This window comes from Anastrepha obliqua, chromosome 4, assembly GCF_027943255.1.
Source record: "Anastrepha obliqua isolate idAnaObli1 chromosome 4, idAnaObli1_1.0, whole genome shotgun sequence".
Taxonomy (NCBI): domain Eukaryota; kingdom Metazoa; phylum Arthropoda; class Insecta; order Diptera; family Tephritidae; genus Anastrepha; species Anastrepha obliqua.
This window is the reverse complement of record NC_072895.1, coordinates 41,806,520-41,828,745: the sequence shown is the minus strand read 5'-3', so window position 1 is coordinate 41,828,745 and position 22,226 is coordinate 41,806,520. Positions and strand designations below refer to the sequence as shown.

Genomic DNA, 22,226 nt, shown 5'->3' with positions numbered 1-22,226 from the left:
ACAAAAACCAAAAAAAATATTAACCAGTATGACTCTAGTATGTCCCGTTACTAGAATAAAATAAAAAAAATTGACAAAATGGCGCGGTTTTGAATGTGACACTCCACAAATCGTTTTTTTTTTAGTTTTTTAATAAAAAAAATACCAAATAATTTTAGTACGAACGATAGCCTTTGATGTGTGAATAACATACAAAAATTTCAGTCGATTCGGTTGAATAGTTTTTTTTTTTGTTTTTTTTTTTTTGACAACACCAGGCCGAAAAAAGTTGTTTCGAGATAAATGAGTTTAAAGTTTTTTGGTACAGGAGCGGGCGGACCGCTCTCTACTTAGTTAATGGGCTGTAGAAGCTATAATATTGGGAATTTCCGTATGACAATTTCACAGTATATTCTTAAGACACTATACCTTCGAAGTATCGAAAAAACAAAAAATTGATTTTTTTAAATTTCTAGACCACCGCGTCCCCTTAAACTATCATCTCTCAAAAATTCACCTTTGGAAATTAAACACAATGTAGACTCTGTCTGGAGTGTGACGAAACGACAGAGCATATCTTGTGCAACTGCATTGTATTGGCAAAGACAAGACTGCACATCGTTCACCGAGATCAAATAGATCCGTAGGAAATCAGTAATGCTCCTGTTGCAAATATTCTGAAATTTGTCCACAAGGCGGAAAATTTACTCAGAGTATTTGGCTTTCAATAGATTCCCAATCTGAAGCAAAAGGTCTTTAAGGTCGAAATGTCGGCCATTGGTCACACTACAGTTACACAATTATTATTATTTTTATTACTATTCAATGACTTACGTTGCTCGAAAAAGACAAAACATTAAAAATATTCTATCTAAAAACGGCATTCAGCAAAACCAATGTTGCTCTGCAAAATGACGTGGCGGAATACCAGCAGCGCTGTCAGCCTTTGATACGAAACGAAGGCTCAGAGAGGGTAACTCGCTGCCGTGTGAGCCGCACAAGTACAATTTTTTATAAGTTATTATAAGAACTTACTGCTGGTGCACGCCGAAGATATCGACAGTTATGATTTTGCAGTAATAAAAGACTTCGTTTATTTAGGAAGCAGCATTAATACCGATAATAATGTCAGCCTTGAAAATCAACAGAGAATCTCTCTTGCCAACAAGTGTAACTGTGGACTAACTCGATGAATTTAATTAAGTCTCCGTCGAGACTTCAAGTTTCTCTCATCACGTACGTTCTATTGTATGGCACAGAAGCTTGGACGATGGCAATATCCGATGAGGTGTTCCTTGGAGTGTTTGGGAGAAAGATTCTACTAACGATTTTTGGACCTTTGCACTTTGGTGGCTGCGAGTGTCGTAGGCGATGGAACAGTGAGCTGTAAGAGGGTAACGGCAATATGGACATAGTGCAGCGAATAAAAATACAGCGGCTCCGTTGGCTAGGTCATGTCGTCCGGATGGAGACAAAAGCTTCGGCTCTGAAAATATTCTATGCTGTATCTGCTGGTGGTAGCAGAGGAAGAGCAGGGCCTCCTTTGCGTTGGAAATATCAGGTAGAGAAGGTGGGTCCACCTCCCTTGGTGGGTCCAACTGACGCCGGTTAGCACGAGAAAGAACAGACGCGTTTTGTTAAACTTAAACGGTTACCGCGTGAATCAAGAAGAAGAATAAAAATGGCTTACAAGCGTTGATGCTTGTTGTGAACAAATTTTCATTCTATAAAGGTTGAAGGCTGAAATCTCCACTACATAATTTATTTAACATTTATTATTTGACTCATTTTCTAAGAATTCTAGTAAAGTACATGCAAAATCATTGAGAGAATCTTTGTTGGAGTCGAAAACGACAAAAATGTCAAGTCAGTCAAATTGACGTCACCTTTGGTTACCTGCATGAGATAAGTGACTAAAGTTGCCTAAAGCTTTAACGTTAATTTAGTAGGAATTGAATTTTATTAATATTTATTATTAGTACAAAGTCGTTTATGCTCCATTTAAAGTGTTATATGAATTTGATTACCACATCGCTGCACCCAAACGATATTCGTTGCAAAACTCTGTAGATAATAAATAGCACAAATATTCACAAAAATAATTAATAAAAAAATGTGTTCATATTTCATTTTCTCCGATGACACAAAGTGTTTAGCTAATGCATACGCAAGCACATACATATATATGTTTATATTGTATAAGAGTACCTCCAACACCTAAGCATATGAAGATATATTTATTATATTTATACAAAGCAAACAGGCATACATACTTTTGTGCGACACTATGGATATCGTGCATGCGAATATGCGATCATTACAAAAGTTTTATTCTATTCCTTTTGCACGCTTCCAATTTAATTCAATTCAATTCAGTTCATTTCAGTTAAGTTGGCTTGAGTTGAGTTGTTGTTGAGTTTAGTTCACAATGAAATGGAATCGCCAGAACGCTGGTTCGTTGGCTCGATTTCAAGCCATATATCATTAATACAGACAATATAGGGCAAAGTATTACTTTTCTATGCGGTCCAGCTTTATTCCTGATTCTGAATAACATGCAAAGAAGATATGTATATGTATGTATGTGTGAATGCAAATCACTTATATGTTGGTACACATTTATGGCCGTCCCTTATGTGGCGCTCTTGCAGTCCAATAAAGTTTTAAGCATGCGTGCGGACCGCAGCCGACAGAGGCAAATGTATGTACACACATATATACTTTACATTCATATTATATGCACAAGTAGATATATGTGTGTGTATGCATATTCATAAATGCTAATATTTGAATTGAAGCTGTTGTCACACGCAAGCAGTGATCTCACGCATGCAACAATTTACATACACACAAAAACAAAAATGCAAGCGTTTTTTAATTCGAAACCACACTTGTTGTTGGGGTACTTTAATTCACTTTCCTACACAAATTTTGAACATCTGCTCAAAGAAATACATTTTCTTGCACATGTACACTTGTATATTATGTAAATGTGCTTATAGTAGTACACCATATGCATTAGGGGGGCCCAAACATTTTTTTGTTTTTTCTTGATACCACTTATTTCCTGTTACTCATTTGTTCTATAACTAAAAAAAAAATTTTTTTTCATTTTTTTATCAATATTTACCCGTAGTATATACATAAGGGTGGCCAAAAAAATATTTTTCTTGATACTAATATATTTACCTCCTAAATTTGTTCTAAGACCACAACAAAACATCTTTTATTTTTTTTCTATATTTACCCGCTATATATATTATACATTAGGGTAACCCAAAAAAATAACATTTTTCCTCATACTACCTTCTAAACTTGTTCTATGACTAAAACAATTATTTTTTTTATTTTTTATTTAATATTCACCGGTAGAATATACATCAGAGTGGCTCAGAAAGCATTTTTTTCCTGATACTACCCCCTAAATATGGTCCTTGAGCAAACAAGTTCTTTTTTTATTTTTTTATAATATTTATTTTTTTATTTAATATTTAGGACCCATAGGGAAAAAGAACTTTTCCGTAAATTTGGTATAAAATGAAATTATTAGTCTCCTCTTTTCCTCCATAAATATGGGAAAAATTATACTCTTTGCTTTATTTAAAAAATAATTTTATATCTATAGTTATCCAGAAACTAGACCTTAAAAAAGTAATTAAATATCAAAAATAAATGGTTTACGCAATTTTAAATATTCAAAAAGGAAATCGTAATACACTAAGTATACATAAGTATATTATATTATTAAAATTTTCTTAGTCAAAAAAAAAAAGATAAATATTATATTATATTAAAAAGATAAATATTTTTTTTTTTTGCTTTGAAACCATTATAAATTTTAGCCGGCAAATATTAAACAAAAAAGAAGAAATAAAAAAATAAGTAACATTTTGGGAGTAGCTTAAAAAAAAAATTTTTTTTGGGCCATCCTAATAATATACAAACACATATATGCATATTTGCTCATCAGACATGCATTTAATTTCATGCAGATAAATTTATAGTGACTTTTGTAACTTTCAAATGAAAACTAATTATCCTTTTTATGAAAGTCATGCAGAAATACAAGGTGCTGCGAAATTAATCAACTAATTTCGTTTTTGAATAACGTTTTTAATAAATTAGGCTAAGGAAACTATGTGATCGGATAACGGATTCTGGTAGAGAAGACCACAATAAAAATGTAAGTGGATCGGCGATTTGAAAGTTTACCTGAATTTAATTTTAATATAATTTAATTAGTGAACGTTTTCTCTCTTTTGCAAATTTGTATGGTAAATTGGCACAGGAATCGATCTAATCCTTACAGTTTAGATATATGACGCGTTCAGCTGTTGTAGGAAAAAATAACTGGGAATATTTTTTCCGATGGAAAAAAATTAACTTTTCGGTAAATTTGGTAAACTTTCAATGTTCAAAATTATATCACTGGTAAAAAAATTTGTTTAACTCTTACATGTGAATAACTAAAAAATCTAAAAATATGGGCGCGGAAAAGGTGAACTCCCTTTATTTAAACGATATAAATATTTTTTTTTACATCTCAATTTTATTACATCTGTCATGTACACTTAGTGATTTTTATTGCCTGGGTGGGAGATTATTTGTTACTTGAAATCAACATTTAAATAACACGTTTCAATGGATACTTTCATAGCGATTTACTATATTAGCAACAATAATATACTTAGTTATAGTTTCTCTAAATAGTTTTTACATATGCTAATGCTGTTGGTGTGATTCGCTTTAGTCTTGATTTCTGCGTCAGCTGCATGTGCGGTATTTTTTGTACCTCTTTGTTCAAATGAGTTAGTATTTTGTACGTGTTTCGTGCTGTATTTCTGGATTACGTCTTTTATAAGATCAATTTTTAGGTCGCGGTATAAGTCTTCATTTATTATATACCAGGGTGCATTTACGATGGTCCTTAAAATTTTTGATTAAAGTCGTTGAATTATTTGTATATTTGATTTGCTTGCCGTCCCCTACAGTTCTATGCCGTATCTCCAGATGCGTATTATCATGGCCTTATGTATATAATAGTAATTTTTTGTATACTGAGTCCTTGTTGAGTAGCCAATACAGTTGTCAAAATCTCTTTTTCACTTCGTTCCCTTTTTGGATTATATGGTCCTTCCAGGTCAGTTTTGCGTCAATGATCATGCCCAAGTATTTGGCTTTTGCATTTTGAGTGATGACTGTGTTATTATTTGTTAGCGTACGATGGTCATGTTTGCGATTGGTATATATTACATGAACCGTTTTGTCTGCGTTTACTTGGATTCGCCATTTTGTGACCCAAGTCAGCATTGTGTCAAATAGATTTTGTCACTTCGATGAAGCGACATTTATATGTATTCTTATCAGACGTAATTAATACTGTGTCGTTGGCGAAGTATCGAAGAAGTACCGGTCGCCTAGGTAACTTCGCACTAAAAGATAGTAGTCAAGTGGGAATATTTGTTTTAACTTATATAGTACTCCTGGGTGCCATACGCTGTCAAAAACCTTCCCTACCTCGAGATAAGTTGCGACGCAGTAGTTTTTCTTGTGAATCTCATTTAAGATTTTGATAGTTACTCGGTGCACTTGTTGAATGGTCGAATGTTTATGTCGGAATCCCAACTGGTGGGAGGGAACTATGTTCTTCGCTTGTATGATGGGATCAAGAGGATCAAGTTTTCAAATAGTTTTGAAAGAACTGGTAAGAGGCTTATAAGTCTATATGACGATGGTTTACCGGCGTCTTTATTTAGTTTAGGCAATGCTATTATTTCTGAAACTTTCCATGGAAGGGGAAAATGTTTTAGTCTAATGGATGAGTTAAAGATGATTCGTAAGTAGATTATTCCATAGTCATGTAGTTCTTTTAATATTTGTCCATTGTTTTTGACATATTCAGTAGATTTTTTGTTGTTTAAATCTGCCTTCTCTACTGTAGCAAAGTGACTATCATTTTTTTACATTGGCCAGTATACGATTTCTTCTCATATAGGTACACTACATTGTAAATTTATAAACTAATTTTTTATAAGAATACAGTTCATATTACAACAAAAACCACATCGCGTCAAGCTTACAATTTTGTACAAAATGTTTAATTTTTTTTTTAATTTCATTAAAACTTTCAACTTTTTAACTAGGTCTTTTAATATTTTTTCGGGCACCCAGTTTTATAGCCCATTGAATTGCAATATAACAAATTGCAAGTTTGAAGTGATTGCAAAATATCGTTAATTTTTGACAATTTTTTTGCGCCGAGGTGTCACGTCTTTTCTTCAAAACAAAGTAGATGCTCGAAATTTTCATCCAGCATGCAAATACCTAATCTATTTAGAAGTAGCGAATATGTGGCAGCGGTGCAGTGCACACTTAATAAAACTGTTAAAATCAGCTAATTAAAAAAAAAAAAAAAAAAAAAACAAATATATATAGTTTTTGAAAAACAAAAAAGAAAGGCAACTAAAAACTTCACTGTCATGGAGAATACTATTCTTGTGGACTACTAGGTTAGGCTACTAGGTTGACCAGCAAACAGCAATTCCATCAGAACTCTGTACAAAAATACTTACTAATTATTCCTATTATTTATTGGCCGAGCGTGTTGATAAACTAAACAGAAGGCGCTACTGTAAAGAGAAATACTAATCCGTGCAGGGACAGGCTGTTAACATTTCTCGATAACATTTATGCACATACAAGCAGTGAAGAAAACGAAAGTGTAAGCGTGTAAAGAGCAGATAAATTTTAAGAGGAAGTTGAAAAAACAACTCTAAATTACATCAAACTTAACGCTGGTTATCGCATTAACCTCATAATTCCTTTCTATGACTCAGTCAACTCATTAAGGGTTGTGCGGTGTTGGACGCCTACTTTGGAGGCTGTTCTCCCTCTACTTCTACTATCTACTCTGTGGTTCTATAAAGATGCTGACTATTTGACAAAAAATAACTATTATTCATTTCTGCGCGTTATCTACTCTAATGCGGAGCTATCTTAAATATTTTTAATAAGTTAATCAGTGAAAGATAATTCCCTCGGCTATCTAATTAGTTGCGATATGCCTTTACACTTCCATGCCTTTACACTCCAATGTGTTTTATAACCTTAAATTACCATGACTTCTTTTTATTACTTTGCACGAAATTAGAATATATTAAGCTGGGCATTAACATTTTTTATTTTTATTTTTTTTATTTTTTTGGATTTACATTTACCAGCCGCCTTATCTCCGTTTAAGTTCACTTAAAGAACAACTTAATTTGCTTAATTGCTTTGTTGCGCCTACACGAAGTTTTTTCTTTCTGGTTTGCTGTTTTTTGTTTTGTTTAATCTATTTTTTCAATTAACTGTCACAATCTTCGCCAGCGAACGGCAGTTGACAATGTATGCACATGTTAATGTTTCGTCTGCTTCGACGCTTTTAATTTACATACCAACAATAAAATGGTAATTTGTGTTTATGCCTAGAATAATAGTAGTTTTGTCGCACTTTTCAAAATAAAATAAAAAAATCTTTACAAGAGCAACAATTATCTATAATTTTCTTAAGCGGCCCATAAAGTGGCATTTCCCTCATTCCTCATCCTATTAACTGCAAATTAGTAACTATCAAAGTAAATAAAAATATAAAAAGCTATGCATTGTCTGTGTCTGTTATGGGCGTTAAGTTGTTGCTACGTAAATTTACAATTTATATTCAATTAGAAAATCACAAAATCACAATTTCACGTTGAACTTTCACCTCAATGGAATAGATTCGCAAACACAAAAGTTACTTACAGTTGCTTCTCAAGTACAAATGCATTGGATTCACACTTTCCCAGCTGGAAGTTGCTTACTTTAGTCAGCTGTAAAGTGTATTACTATCTTTGTGCTGGACTTCTTCTTCTTATGCATTTCAACACTGGTAAATCTTTGATTACTTTTTCCAATAAACCTGGTAGTATGGTGTCAATGGTGGCTTGAATATTGAAATCGATGGAAATCTTAACTCAGGTTGAAATTTATGTGATTTTCAAACTAAGTCTCAAATCGGCTGACCAAAGTAGATATAAAATAAATCAAATAGCAAACAAGAATTTTGTGTAAAATGAAAAAGCAAAAATAAAGGAAATCTATGGTTATGATGTTTCAGTTCTCAGTTCTATCATTTTCGACTCAAGTTAAAAGTCAACCCCTTATGTTAAATAAAGGAGAATGGGAAGGAAACATAAATATAAACGTCCTTTAAACAATCACCCTAGCTAAGCAAAGGAATCATAAAATACTCTTTTATGAGTTATAGACCTTCTATAACGGAGCTTTTCCTTCATAAATTACCTCTTTTTGGAGCCCTAAATAAGAAATTTTTCGTTTTTTCTGCAGTGCAAACATTACGAAACCAGCAAATCCATTTGGCAAAATAATAAATTCGATTCCAGCTTTTTCCACATTCCGTTAAATAGTTACCTAAAAGTTGTGATTACGTGGCAGTGCCGCAACTCAAAAACACCTGTTTTTCCATTACAATACAACGATTAAAATTCTGCAACGAAAAATCCAAACTTATCAATCAACTGTTTTGTGATTACTAACGCAGCAGGTTGAGCTGCCGAATGGAGAAATATTAGCACGTGCGTGATGACATAGACATAAAAAGTAGTTGAGAAAACAAAAATGTGTTTGCAGAGATGACAAATTTTAAAAGATTAGTAGTTAAGAAACATGTCCTATAGTCATTTTAAAGAGCGGATAAGTTTTAATAGGAGTTGAGAAAGTGGTTTAAGAGCCAGTGTACTCTTCTAACGCATAAAATGCGCCCTACTAATCGAGCCGACAAGATATTCTTAGCTTTTAAGTGATTTTTAATTCAATTGAGAAAAGTTACCTAACACCCGATTTTTATTTAAGAAATAAAGTGAGATGTACCTACTGAGCCGATAGACTATTCTTTAAAACTTCTATTTCTGAAAGCACTGCAAAACAGTAAAAATCCATCATCATCATTGTTTCATTAAATCCCTAGCGGGACCTAGGGCACCAATAACACCTACGGGCCATCTCTTTCAATTACGGGATAACTTCTTCACCTGCTTCCAGCTTAACCTTAGTTGAGCCTTCTCGCAATCCACAGTTATTTTCCAGATTTCTCTTTACCCGCCAAACTTTCTTCTTTTCGTTGTGATTGGGTATAGAACCCACTTGCCTTCCATTGCCTTCTTCGCTATATTGCAGCTTTCCTCGCGTAAAGTGTCACCAATCAACTCCCATTTATATCTTATAATCCAAGTGTCTAGCGGCTACATGTGTGCTTTTTCGAGCAATTCCTTGTTTGGCATTATTTTTGGCCAGAAAATTCGGAATATAATTAGACAGCAGTTGACAAAAACTTGTAAGCGGCTGGTTATAGAGGTAGAGCTACTATATAGCAGTACCGACAGCACATTTAACTTGAAGAGACTGACCTTTGAAGGGGAATTTAAGTTGTTTTTTCACTATACAGAGTACAACATCCCGAATGTCCCTCCAGCTTTTTTGATGTGGGAGCGTATGTCTACATCCGTGCCACCGCCAGGGGCAACTTTGCTGCCGAGGTAAGTCAATTTCTCCACTGTTTCGATAGGGTTATCTGCAATCTCCATACATCTTATTTGCCAGACTCATCACCTTCGTCGTGTCAAAATTAATTTTATGGCCGGAAGACCTATCTTCCCTATGAAGCCGGGAACCCATTTCCTTAAGTTCGGTTAGGCGATTTGCCAGGAGGTATATGTTGTCAGCATAATCGATGTATTGTAGCGTGCTAGACATCGTCCATTTAAGGCCGCATTTGTAAAGAGGGCTTAAGGCTGCTTCGGGGACGTCTCCTATTACTAAGATAGGAATACGGGTGATTGAATACATCCCTGGCGAACTCCGCTTCGAACTACGATTGGCTCCAATAGCTTACCCTAGCGCCATAATAAGTTGTTTTAATTATTGAAATGATTTCTTCGAGAACGGGGCAGGGCAACCCACAGACAGTACATGTGCCTAAGCTTTTTCAAAATCTATGAACATCAAATTATTGGTCAGTAAAAAAGGATCCTGCTAGAAAACCAGCTTGGGCGCAGTAATAATTAACGACTGGTAAAGTTTGCGAGTAAAGCCAGCTATTCTTCATTTACATCAAGCTGTCTACTTCTACTTGACTTTAAACCTGATTACAAATTTTAATGGATACATCAACTAACCAACAGTTCAACAAACTTTTCAATGTATGAGGATATGTTCACGATATGAAAAAGTTGCGTTATAATATTAAAGATAATTTGAAAAAATTACCCACAATCTATATAAAACTGACGCGATTTACTAAAACAATAAATCTGGTGATAAAGCAAAAAACAAAAATATTCCATCGTATTGTTTTCCTCGTAGCAGGTAGGACAATTCAATGACCGCAGCTGGTCTAAATATTTATTTGCTACCGATTTCCTGTGGGGTGACTTGCTATTAGAATACTAACTTATATGCATAAAACCAAACCACTCATACTAATGTGCATTCCATACACATCAACACTCCTACTCACATCCATCACTCAGTAAGTACGGCTCGACGCAGTCAATTGAGCTAGATTAAACGTTCGGCCGCCATGAATAGCTCCATACACAGCACTGACTAGGCGATTTCTGCTGGCTGGAGCATCTTTTTAATGATAAACATATATATTTGAGAACAGATGTATTCTAAATATGTATATATGTATGTGTGAATATATGTCTGTATGTATGCATGCCAGAAGTCGTTCTTTCAGCTGTCAATTAGCAATTCTAATATCTGCTCGACTTATCTTCCAAACAAATCACAAAAGACGCAGATGTATGCAATTCACAAAAGCCTCAAGCTTGTGAAACTTGAGTTGATGGACCACTAGTTGATAGACCACTGTTGCATACAGATATTTCTGAAATATATGTACGAATGTGATTGTGTGTGTGTGTATTTGTGTATGGGCGCTAGACATTGTAATAAGTGGATGGGCATTTTGATAAATATTTGATTTGTGGCTTGTCTGCTATGAGATTTACTGAAATTTAAAGGCAGTTGTTGTAGTTGTATTGCAAATGTTGCAAATGTTGCAAATGAAATTGTCTTGTAATTATAAGTCATTTGAATGACTTTAATGACCAATTATTCAATGAAGAGTTTACATTTTACAACCAATTGGAGAGCAGGAGCTTACGAGCATGAGAATGACGATTCTCGGAACAACAATTAAATTAGATTTGTAGAGAAAATTGAAAAACTTGACACAAATTAATGTTAGTAAAATTTGCTGTCTAGTTGAGCCAGACAAAATTAGTACAAGAGGGCTTACGTGGCTTCGTCGTCTAGAAGAAAGGCAGGATAAATAGAGTTTTCTTTTGTGCGGATAACACAAAAGGGGTCACAATAAATTGCAAGTTAAATAATTTCGCACTCGTTAAAAACCTTTAAAGGCGTTTTTCTCGAAACAGAATTTTCTAAAACGGCTGCTATTAAAACCCGATATCCATAAAATGTTATATGGCATAATCTCTACTTATACACCCGGCGAAAAAATAATAGCACATCTACATTTTGACCGATTTCGACTATATTTAATTTCTTTTCTTATTTTTTGAATGTTCGTTATTAAATTGTTTTTGTTTGTTTTGTTTTTGTGTACAAATATAGGAATAAAAAAAAAAACAAATAATTGGCGCGTGCACTTCTGTTAAGTGTTTGGCCGAGCTCCTCCTCCTATTTGTAGTGTGCGTCTTATGTTGTTCCACAAATGGAGGGACCTACAGTTTCAAGCCGAGTCCGAACGGCAGATATTTTTATGAGCAGCTTTTTCATGGCAGAAATACACTCGGAGCTTTGCCATTGCCTGCCGAGGGGCGACCGCTATTAGAAAAATTTTTTTTATTAATTTTGCTTTCACCGAGATTCGAACCAACGACCTCTCTGTGAATTCCGAGTGGTAATCACGCACCAACCCATTCGGCTACGGCGGTATACTTTCGGTAAAAAAATCCAAAATAGGCAATCAAAAACATGCTTTACAAAACACCTTAATGTGTTCAAAATATCCAAAATATCCTTTCAGTGATGGCATAACTGAAAGAAATGGCATCTTTTTAGTTGGACCACATACCTTATTCGACCTTCTGAACTTGAAACCACCACAACTTAAGCCCACCTACAGCATTGGCTAGTAATGATTGGTGGCTTAAAAGTGTGAAAGTGATGCCTAAATGCGATCATAAGAAAGCCTGGTTAGAGCCAGAGCCTTAATCAACTGATCGAAAGCTCACATTTTCGAGCTACTGGCGTGGACTGATAAACACAATAGACTTACTTTGTTCTATTTCATAATAAACTAAATCGTGATTTGTATTACCAAACTATCATATTATGTCTGTCAAAAGAGACTTTCTCTGGCTATTTCACACTTACATTGTAGAAATTCATTTAAGATCTCTGAGATTTCAATCCTAAGAGTTCAATGGTTTTCTTTCAAAAATTCTCTTAAATTTTTTAATTCGACATAGTCTGATTTGCGGCCTATTTAAGCGCAGAGGCAATGAGCTATCGAACTAAGTGAACAGGAATACTCGTATCTCATATCTCCTCTCGATGATCGGGTCGACGATCAATAATTCTGGCTGCATGCTATCTTCGCCCGCAGCTTTGTTGAGTTTTTAATTGCATTCTTAATCTTCGCTAGACTAGGGCAGAATGTTGTTATTTTGTTGCTGGTTGTTGTGCTGCCCACTTTAAAGCTAGATTCACTGCTAACATTACTCTTAGCTTCAAAGTCTTCTTTCCATCTACGGATCTGGGCATCATTGTAAGTCAGTAAAGCACTATTCACATTTCTGACCGGCTGATTACTACTACTCTGCTGATTGGATAGCCGGCCAACTATGTGGTACAGCTGTCTCATATTGTTTACCCCAGCTGTCGCTTTGGCATCACAATCAAGATTTTCAATGAACTTTCTTTTATTGTTTCTGGGCGACATTTAATATTTGTATAGAAACTGGGAGTCATACTAACTCCATACACTCGAATTCATGTACAGTCGCTAGATGTTAGGATTCATGTGTTAAAAATAATAAAGTTATTTTGCTATTGACAATCATAACGGTCTAACTCCATGATTGTTTTTCTTTTTAACGGAATTGATTGCTTGCACGTATGCTAATTTAAGTTTGTTTTGCGCTAAAATACATACAACGTATATATTTGAAGGTACTTAAAATCTCAAAAATCTCTTTTAAGGGGTTACATGGGTTTCGTTGGTTCAGAAAATTTTATTTATTTATTTATTTTTTTTGGCTTATTAATTTCTACAACATCTCAGGAATATGATACTAAATTTTCAAGTCGATCCGAATAATAAATTCGGAGATACAGCCTTTGGAATGTGTGCGCTCCAAGCCACTTTTATTGTTACTCAAAACTTTAAACGCGTTTTTCTCGGAACTGTGTTTTCAAAGTCGGTCAAATGTTCTCGAAAATTACTCAACCGATTTTGATGAAATTTTACACAGGTGTTCGAAATACAATTTACTCGTGCTTGAACGAAGGATTTTGTTTTTCTTTTTCAATTACAACTATTTAAAAAAAAAAATGGCAAGCAAATTTGACCGAAATTTTCATTTTTTTGGAAAAATGTCTGCCAAAATTCCTTTTTTTACTTTTTTTCTTTCCTTCGTTCAAGCACGAGTTTATGGTCTTAACTAAAACACTTATTTTTGGTTTTTTCATTTTTGATGAGCCTGTCAGGACTTAAGCTGACAACGCGGACGCACCTTTTTTTCGAGGGGTCACCGGAAATGACGTCACAATGGAGAAGTTTTAATTTTTTTTTTTTGAAAATTTCAGAAATTATTCTTTAAATATGTATCTATAAGACAGAAAAAAATTTGAATTAAATAAATAATTTTTTACATAGAAAAAAAAAATATTGAAAATAGGCATTTTTTTACCCGACGAAACCCATGTAACCCCTTAACCCTAGAACACACACCCAGAAAATACCACGTAAACACACACCCGGGATATGTTTGTACCCGGGACCTTATTTTTCGTCAAAAACTATCCTTTATATCGCGCCACAATGGGAGTCAACCGTTTCTGTTCGATATTGCGGTTCCTAAGATTTGACGATAAAAACACTCGTGCAACACGCTTACTAACTGATAAAGCAGCACCGATCAGTGAGTTGTGGACGATGATGAACAATAATCTTGCTGCACATTACAAGCCCAGCTCATGCTTGACGATTGATGAACAATTATTTCCTTACCGTGGACGCACACGGTTTACGCAGTACATACCGTCAAAACCTACTAAATATGGTGTCAAGGTTTGGTGGATTTGCGATGCCACAAATGCATATCCACTGCATGGACAAATATATACTGGCCAAGCAGAAACTGGTAGGGAAACGAACCAAGGCGAACGAGTGGTGAAGGATTTGTCTGCCAAATACCAAGGAAGTGGCCGAAACATTACAATGGACAATTTTTTTACGACCTTGCCAGTTGCAGAACTGCTTCTCACCTGGAAACTCACGATCGTTGGAACTTTGCGCAAAAACAAATCATATATTCCTCAAGAAATGAAGCAGAACAAAAACAGGACAATTAGTTCAACGGCATTTCAAAAATAATGTGACAATGTGCTCTTATGTTCCCAAAAAAAATAAAGCAGTAATTTTGCTTTCGACCATGCATAATGATGCTGAAATAGCTGACAGTGGGAAACCTGAAATAATTGAATATTATAATCGTACCAAAGGTGGTGTTGATCGAATGGACCAAATGTTTGCGGAATATTCAACACAAAGACAAACAAAACGATGGCCACTAGCGATGTTCTTCAACATGTTGGACATTATAGCTCTTGCAGCCTACATTGTCTACGATTTGAATAACCCTATGTTGCCTTGGAGAACAAACAACAAGCGTAAGCAGATCCTGCGCAGCTTGGCTGAAGCATTGTGTATGCCCATTATTGAAGCCAGAGCTATAAATCGTCAAGTGACGCGAAATTTTTCGACTAAAATTGCTATTGAAGCATATTTCAACCGACCGCTGGAATCAATGGTGTCAACAGCAGCACCAACATCTGCCGCAGCGTGCACGCTAAAACCTGTGTCCGGATCTTGCTATTTATGTTACGCACAAGAGGAAAAACGCCGTAGAAAAACCAGAAAGCTGTGCGCCAAATGCAAGAAGCCAATGTGTCTTGAACATTCGGTTACATCAACAAATTGCTCTATTTGCCATGATTTTCCTTAGATATAAGATGCATTTTTATAATTTTTATAATAAAAGCCAATAATATAATGTGTGAAATGAATAATATGAAAATAAATGAATAATTCTTAACGTTTGCTTTTGATAACCGACAGCTGATGTTTAGCAACAGCTGGTTCAGGCTTTCTTCACACTCCCACATTTTCCTTTGCCCTGCCACTAAACAAAGAATATATGAGAGTAAATTTGGAATATTAAAACAAAATATATTAACTCAAATGTGGTATGGTTTTTGACTGGAAATAAAAAACCAAATTAATGAATATCAGCTATCTGATGCAGACACAAAAATTATCAAGCTTTCCACCACAATATTTATAAATTATTTTCTAAGTAAGCCAGGAAATGGAAATCAAATGCAGGTATCACAATGGGCCTTAAGGTTACCGAGTGTCTTGTTTTAGACAAGTAATCTGGCCAATAAAAAACGGTTTCACGAAAACGTAATGTTTATTCGTATTATTAAATAATATTATAGCAGACAATCTATAAAAATAAGTCAACTTATTATCAGAGCTAGTAACAAAAACTTTCACAAAATAATATATGGAGTTAGACATTTCTTACAGTTAATGCCATTAGTATAGTAAACAATTAAAAGTAACTTCAGTAGACAGCGAAAGCAATTTCGTTACCAAAATTTCAAAATTATTGACATTTTCTCGCTTTACAGACATTTAAAATAATTTTTGTAAGAGATTGAAGCGGAGAAAAGTTACAGAACAGACTTCGATGACGATGACGGTAAACGAGGAGTTTATGAAAGAATTGAATCGCCAAATAAAGCGGCGACCCGAGGCGGATGCTAAGTACAGACGGTTGTATCGCAATGACAGACGTTCATTCTAGCTATAAAAAAATACGTGAAAATTTCAAATCTAGAAACTACACTAATTTGTTTTTTAATGTATTTTTGTACATAATAAACATCGGTTTACCCTTTTCAGACGATATGAGGAGGATTCGGAGAATGCCTGGAACTGTGGCTCGTGGTTCGAGTACTTGCTCATTGTCATACTCTCGACCATTTTGTTGGTGGGCGTATTAGTGCTCACTCTCTTCTGGATACTCTTCTATCGCGGCGGCTTTGCATGGTCGGACAATCCAACGTTGCAATTCAATTTGCATCCCACCCTAATGATGGCGGGCTTCATAACGCTATCGGGATTTTGTAAGTAGAAACCAAGACTATGCATTACTTTTTTCTTTGTAATTATGAATTTTATATTAATCCACCATTCATTTGTTTGTGCTTGCAGCAATTTTGCTCTACCGTCTATGCCGCTGTTTGAAACACATTTATGTTAAGCTGATTCATATGTTCTTTCACGCCTGCGCCATACCGTGTGTGGCTTTGGGATTTCTGTCCGTCTTCGATTCGCACAATTTGTCGGAGCCGCCTAAAGTGAATTTCTACAGCTTGCATTCGTGGTTGGGTTTTGTCACCATGGGAATGTTCGTGCTGCAATTCGTTGTTGGATTCTTCAGGTATGAACACATACATGCGCAACTAACTGCAAGTACATATCCATAGACACATGCATATATATGTACATGCATCTGTATGTTTACTCCACTGGCAGTTGCAGTAATGCTCGCATAAAATTATTCAACATCTGCCTAATTTGCTGTGTGGATTTTTTCCTATTTTTCGTTGGGTACTTGATTATTGCTTCAATTTGTTTTATCTCTCGTATCTGTTTTTTCTTGCAGTTTCTTGGTATTGCTATGCTGTGAGAATCGCACCTATAAGTGTCGCAGCATTATGGTTCCGGTGCACGCCAGTTTCGGTCTAGCGAATTTTATGTTGGCAATCGCCACTTGCATCACTGGCCTGGTGGAATACGAGCGTCAGAATGCGGGTGATGCTGTTTTAAGGTAAACAGTTTTTTGAGAAATATATGAGTATAAGTAAACATGAATTTTCAAGGCGTGAAGACAAAAAGTTATAACTAAATTCATAATACATAATTCATATCATCTTTTGAGTTGCTTTTAAATAGAAAAAAATTAGGAAAATATTTAATTTCTGAAGAATAAGGCACTTCATTAACAAAACATTAGAAAAGTATTTTATTTTTAAAGAATAAGTTTTTATACAATAATTTAATTTAATTTTTTTTTAGAAAAAATGTTTGTTATTAGTATCGGGTGCTCTTTTAAAAGCTTGAGAACTTAAAATGATACTACAAAACAGAAATATTGTTGCAATGATTTTTTGAATTATAATCTGATAAGTAATTTCATGCCATTTATTTTTTTCAATATGATATCCGCAGCTACGGGTTACATGGCCCAGTCGATCAGTTCAATTTTTGACCACTTTTTCCAATAAATTTTAATAATAAATCTCAATGAGCCCAATGAGCAAATGTTCGACACAAACGATGCTCATTTGGCTTCAATTTTTGCACGAGCTGCATTTTTTTCTCACGTAATCCAAGACCCTTACGTAAAGTTTTACGCACAGTCCAAGGACAGCGGCCAACAAGTTGAGAACGATGACAAATCGGCAATCTTCTTCAACTCTTCGTTCTATGAACTTCGCAGCCAGATTAGTATTTTCAAAGCGAGTTTCCACAAAATGGAAGCATTGTCCGACGTTAAACGATTCATGATGACTTGTCGAATCGTACTGAAGAGAAATAATGTCAACACAGTTTTTTATTCTGTCCAATCATAGTTATCGGTGTCGATAGTTCTCATGCAGTTAAAAACAATTGCCGATATTATTTCTTTTTTAAATCAATTATTGTCTAATATGCTTCGATTTTCAAACTGTGTAGTTGTTGTAGCAGTACACTTAAGGTGTAGTCATTACAAAATGTTTCGGATGCTGCCTACTTTTTAAAAAATTTACTTTATTTTCCAATTTTTTTTGTGATTTCGAAAAATTGTAACTTCGTTTCTATATTTTCTTTTTATATACAATTTAATTTTATTTCAATTTTTTAAGGAAATAAAGAAATCATAATTTTCTAATAAAGAAATTATTTCATTTAAGCAAACATTAAAAAATATTTTGTTCTTAAATAATGAATCTATTTAAGTTTATTTGAATTTTTTTTATTGTATTTAATTTTTTTTGTTTGCAAACAATTAAAATCTAACATGCTTAGTTTCTCAAACTATCTTATATGTAGTTAATGGATGCTTCCCACTTTTTAGTCAATTTACTTTAATTTCGAATTTTTTTTTAATTAATTAAATTCGGAAAATTGCAACTTTGTTTCTGTATCTTTTTTGTTCCTTAATTTGATTTTACTTTCCCATCAAAATATGTATGAGAAAAAATTTATTTATTTCAACAAATTTACAAATTTATTTTACTAGAATTATGTAGAAGTTGCTTTAAGGGGTCAGATACCTGTAAACGGACCTGATTTTCATTAAAGTTATTTAAAATGAGGAAGTCAATATATTTTTCAAAATTTATTTATACATTAAAATAATATAAACATTTTTATTTTTTATTTTAATCATTTAAAATGGCGGATGCACACTTAATTCTTCCAAGAAGGTCGCAGCGGGGCTTCTCGATCGGCGGGCATTGTAGCATCGGCGTCAGTGACCTGAATACAAAAAACCCAAATTTTTTTGTTTATTAATGTCATAATTTCTATGTGAAAAAAGGGGGGGAAATTGCGGAATAAAATGCTTAAAAAAAGGAATGAATTTTGGGGCGAATTTTCCTACAATTTTTACTTCGAAAAAATTATTTTTTTGAAAAATGTTCGAAAGCTTGTAAATTCACATTGAAAGTAATATCATAAAAAAGATGTGTGTAAAATTTCAGGGAGATCGGTCAATAACTTTTCGAGTTATCGTGTACACCAATTCGAAAAATGTAGTTTTGAGAAAAACGCGTCTAAAGTCGGCAAAGTAATTATACCTCTCCCAGCGCTCGAACACAAAGAATAGAATCGTCGCGGTTGACGATCTAAAAGGAAATACTTAAATTTGCGTTCTAAAATTTTTTTGACATATTCTTAAAGGATTATATTAACAATTTATGAAAACAAAAAAAATTTTTTTTCGAAATTTTACAGGTATCCGTCCCCTTCAATAATTTTATTTGAATTTTTTTTATTAGTTTTTTTTTTGTGCAATCAAGTAGAATCTAACATGCTTAGTTTCTCAAACTACCTTATAGTTAATGTATGCTGCTCACTTTTTAGTCAATTTACTTTAATTTCGAATTTTTTGTTTGAAATTCGGAAAATTGCAACTTTGTTTCTGTATCTTCTTTGTACCTATATACATTTAATTTTACTTTCCCATGAGAATATGTATGAGAAAAAATATATTTGCATTCAACAAATTTTTAAACTAAATGTCATTTTCTACTCTTTAAGGTCAGGAACTACTTGTAATTTAATACTTCCTTCTTCATCGTCCTCCTTTCACCGCATAAATATGTTTTGTTACGCATCAGGACCTTGAACTAAATCCAAACTTTAAAATTCTTACGTGATAGTCAAATCTCAAAATGATCTCTATCTCATCGCAATTTTTACTACGGTTGTAGTTAAACCTCTGTGGTTAAAAACTCAATCATTTTATTAGAATTATGCACCAATAGCTTTAAACTTTTTCTGTCTAAAGAGGCTAAAACTTAGTTGTGGAACATTTTAACCCCCAGCTTGAATTTGAGAGTTCATCACTTAGATGGTGAAAGTATTTTTCAAAAACAGCCATGTTTTCACAGAGATCAACGAAGATTAGCTTTCAATAAAAGAGGATGCTGAAAAGACACTTCCACTGCGTTACAGCAGATTGAATTTGCTTAGATCTTACACTTTTCAAAATATTAAATTAAATTTTACTTTCGCATTTGAAATTTTTTTATTGCTCCTATCCATAATAAAAAAAGTATATATTGTATTAAAACAGAATTTGAGTTTGGATCGAATTTGGAAAATCCATGTTCTTCACAAGGCCAGTTGTAAAGTATACTCGTATCGCATATTCACGTGTCGGACAGCAAAAAGCACTTGAATAATACCTCATTAATAAATCATTAAATTTTAATAATTTTAATATGTTATAGCAAAACAAAGTAAATCTTTCAATCAAATTAGTTTTTCTGCGGCGGCGGGGCACCTCGTAATATTTAGTAATTGAATATTTGTAACTCTTGTTAAAATTTTGAAATTTTTAACATTTTATTTTTATTTTCAAACAATATATTTTTACTATCTTTAAATTTTCATGGCTCTAAATCTTGCATTTGTTAGATTTCCTACTTCTAAAAATTTGATAATAATTGCGTACCTATAAAACTTTTTAATTTCTATTATCATATTTAAAAAAAAAATAGAAAACAAGAAATTTTTCTTAATTTTTATTTTCCCCTATCGATATTCTTTCTTTTTCCTAAATGTCAGCCTTTTCAAAACTTAATGTTAATTAATTTCATGGTATTTTAGTATAAATAGTTTTAAGTAATAAACGATCAACGATGACGCAAATCACAATATTTTTTTCTAACATGTACATACATATGTTTGACTTTTGTAAACTACACATTTTGCACACATATTTGAGGAAATTTGTGAAATTAATAAAAAATTTCTTCCCTTCAATATTAGAAAAATATTAAATTATTAAATATGAAATATCAAAATAATTAATGGGATTTTGTGGTTCTTGAAAATTAAAAATTATTAAATAAATATTCATAGTTCACATATAAATTTATTTACTTCTTTTCCAATTCTTGTTCTTCGCAGCTCACGCAACTCCGAAATCGAGCACTACATTATGAACTCACTGGGTATCGTCTTGGTTGCCATTGGTATCATTGTCTCGGTCGCTGTGCGACGATCGAATGCGCCAGCCACTGCCAAAGTCTACGTCACCGAACGTTGCTGAATACATTTAATTAGAAATCATTTTGTTTTTTTTTTTTTTGGAAAGCTGTTAATGCGACTAAACTTGAAAAAAGAAATTAAATAAAAAAATAAATGGATAAGATTTCTGTTGAGCAAAAGCAATGGAAATCAAATCTATTTTCTAATGTTTATGCATAAGTGAACTACTTAGAGCAAAAAACCGATATATTTAATGAATTTCGAAAAAATTCCACTCCTTATCTAAATATATTCTAAAATTTAATTTTTACAGCAAAAACCTGCCAAATCGTCAATGATAATTTTTTTTTCTATATACAAACAAACAGTAATCAGTGAAAACCCACCCAAAGGCCAAATGCGAAAAATGCAATGCAGGCGCGGATAAATGCATAAAATAAGAATAAAAAAACAAATACCAAAATATACCACAATGAAGCACAAATTATTGCAATTAAAAAAAAATGAAAATCAAAATTTGAAATAATCAACAATTTCATAAAAAATAATCAACAATTAGTAATCAAAATTCAAATTGAGAATCAAATATTTATCATAAATAAATACACACATACATATGTAATTAAAACGAAAAGCATCGTATCGCTAAGTAGCCCAGTATTTGCAGTACTCATACGACATGTCGTCCACAACGATTATTATAAATAAAACAAAAATATTGGCAAAGCTCCCTCGGAGCAAGAAAAAAGAAAATAATATATGCATACATATGTAAAAGTTAAATTAAATTAAAAATTGTGTTTTATGAAAATTCCAAAAATCATTAAATTTTAAGTCATAAAAGTAGTTGAAGTGTTTCTTTTTTGTTTTTGTTTTTATATGACTATATTCAGATACATTTATTATAATAAAGGCATAATAGTACGCATGCATCCTGTTGTGTGCTGCTAAAACTGCTAAAACATACATACATACATACTTATACATTAATCTAAGCAATATATAAATACATGAAAATATTTCAATTGAATACCAATAAAAATAAAAGTCCCTTTTGTAATTTAAATGTAAAATATGGTGTATAAATTTTTGCGGAATGTGTTCATTCATGTAG

The 22,226-nt window shown here is 33.3% G+C and overlaps 1 protein-coding gene across 8 annotated transcripts in view; it reads left to right on the top strand.

Moving 5' to 3' along the window:
• LOC129244050 (uncharacterized) overlaps nt 1–21,176 on the top strand; it is a 97,372-nt gene extending 76,196 nt beyond the window's left edge. For 4 of the 8 annotated variants that reach the window (XM_054881655.1, XM_054881654.1, XM_054881656.1 and 1 more), the window contains exons 3-7: nt 15,973–16,117; nt 16,247–16,470; nt 16,559–16,787; nt 17,013–17,177; nt 21,032–21,176. In XM_054881655.1, the coding sequence (XP_054737630.1) occupies nt 16,032–16,117; nt 16,247–16,470; nt 16,559–16,787; nt 17,013–17,177; nt 21,032–21,173 (846 nt within the window). In that variant the 5' untranslated portion in view covers nt 15,973–16,031 and the 3' untranslated portion in view covers nt 21,174–21,176. The remainder of the gene's footprint in view (nt 1–15,972; nt 16,118–16,246; nt 16,471–16,558; nt 16,788–17,012; nt 17,178–21,031) is intronic. The other 4 variants (XM_054881652.1, XM_054881653.1, XM_054881660.1 and 1 more) reach the window with 1 other exon arrangement.
• Nucleotides 21,177–22,226: the final 1,050 nt, after the last annotated feature.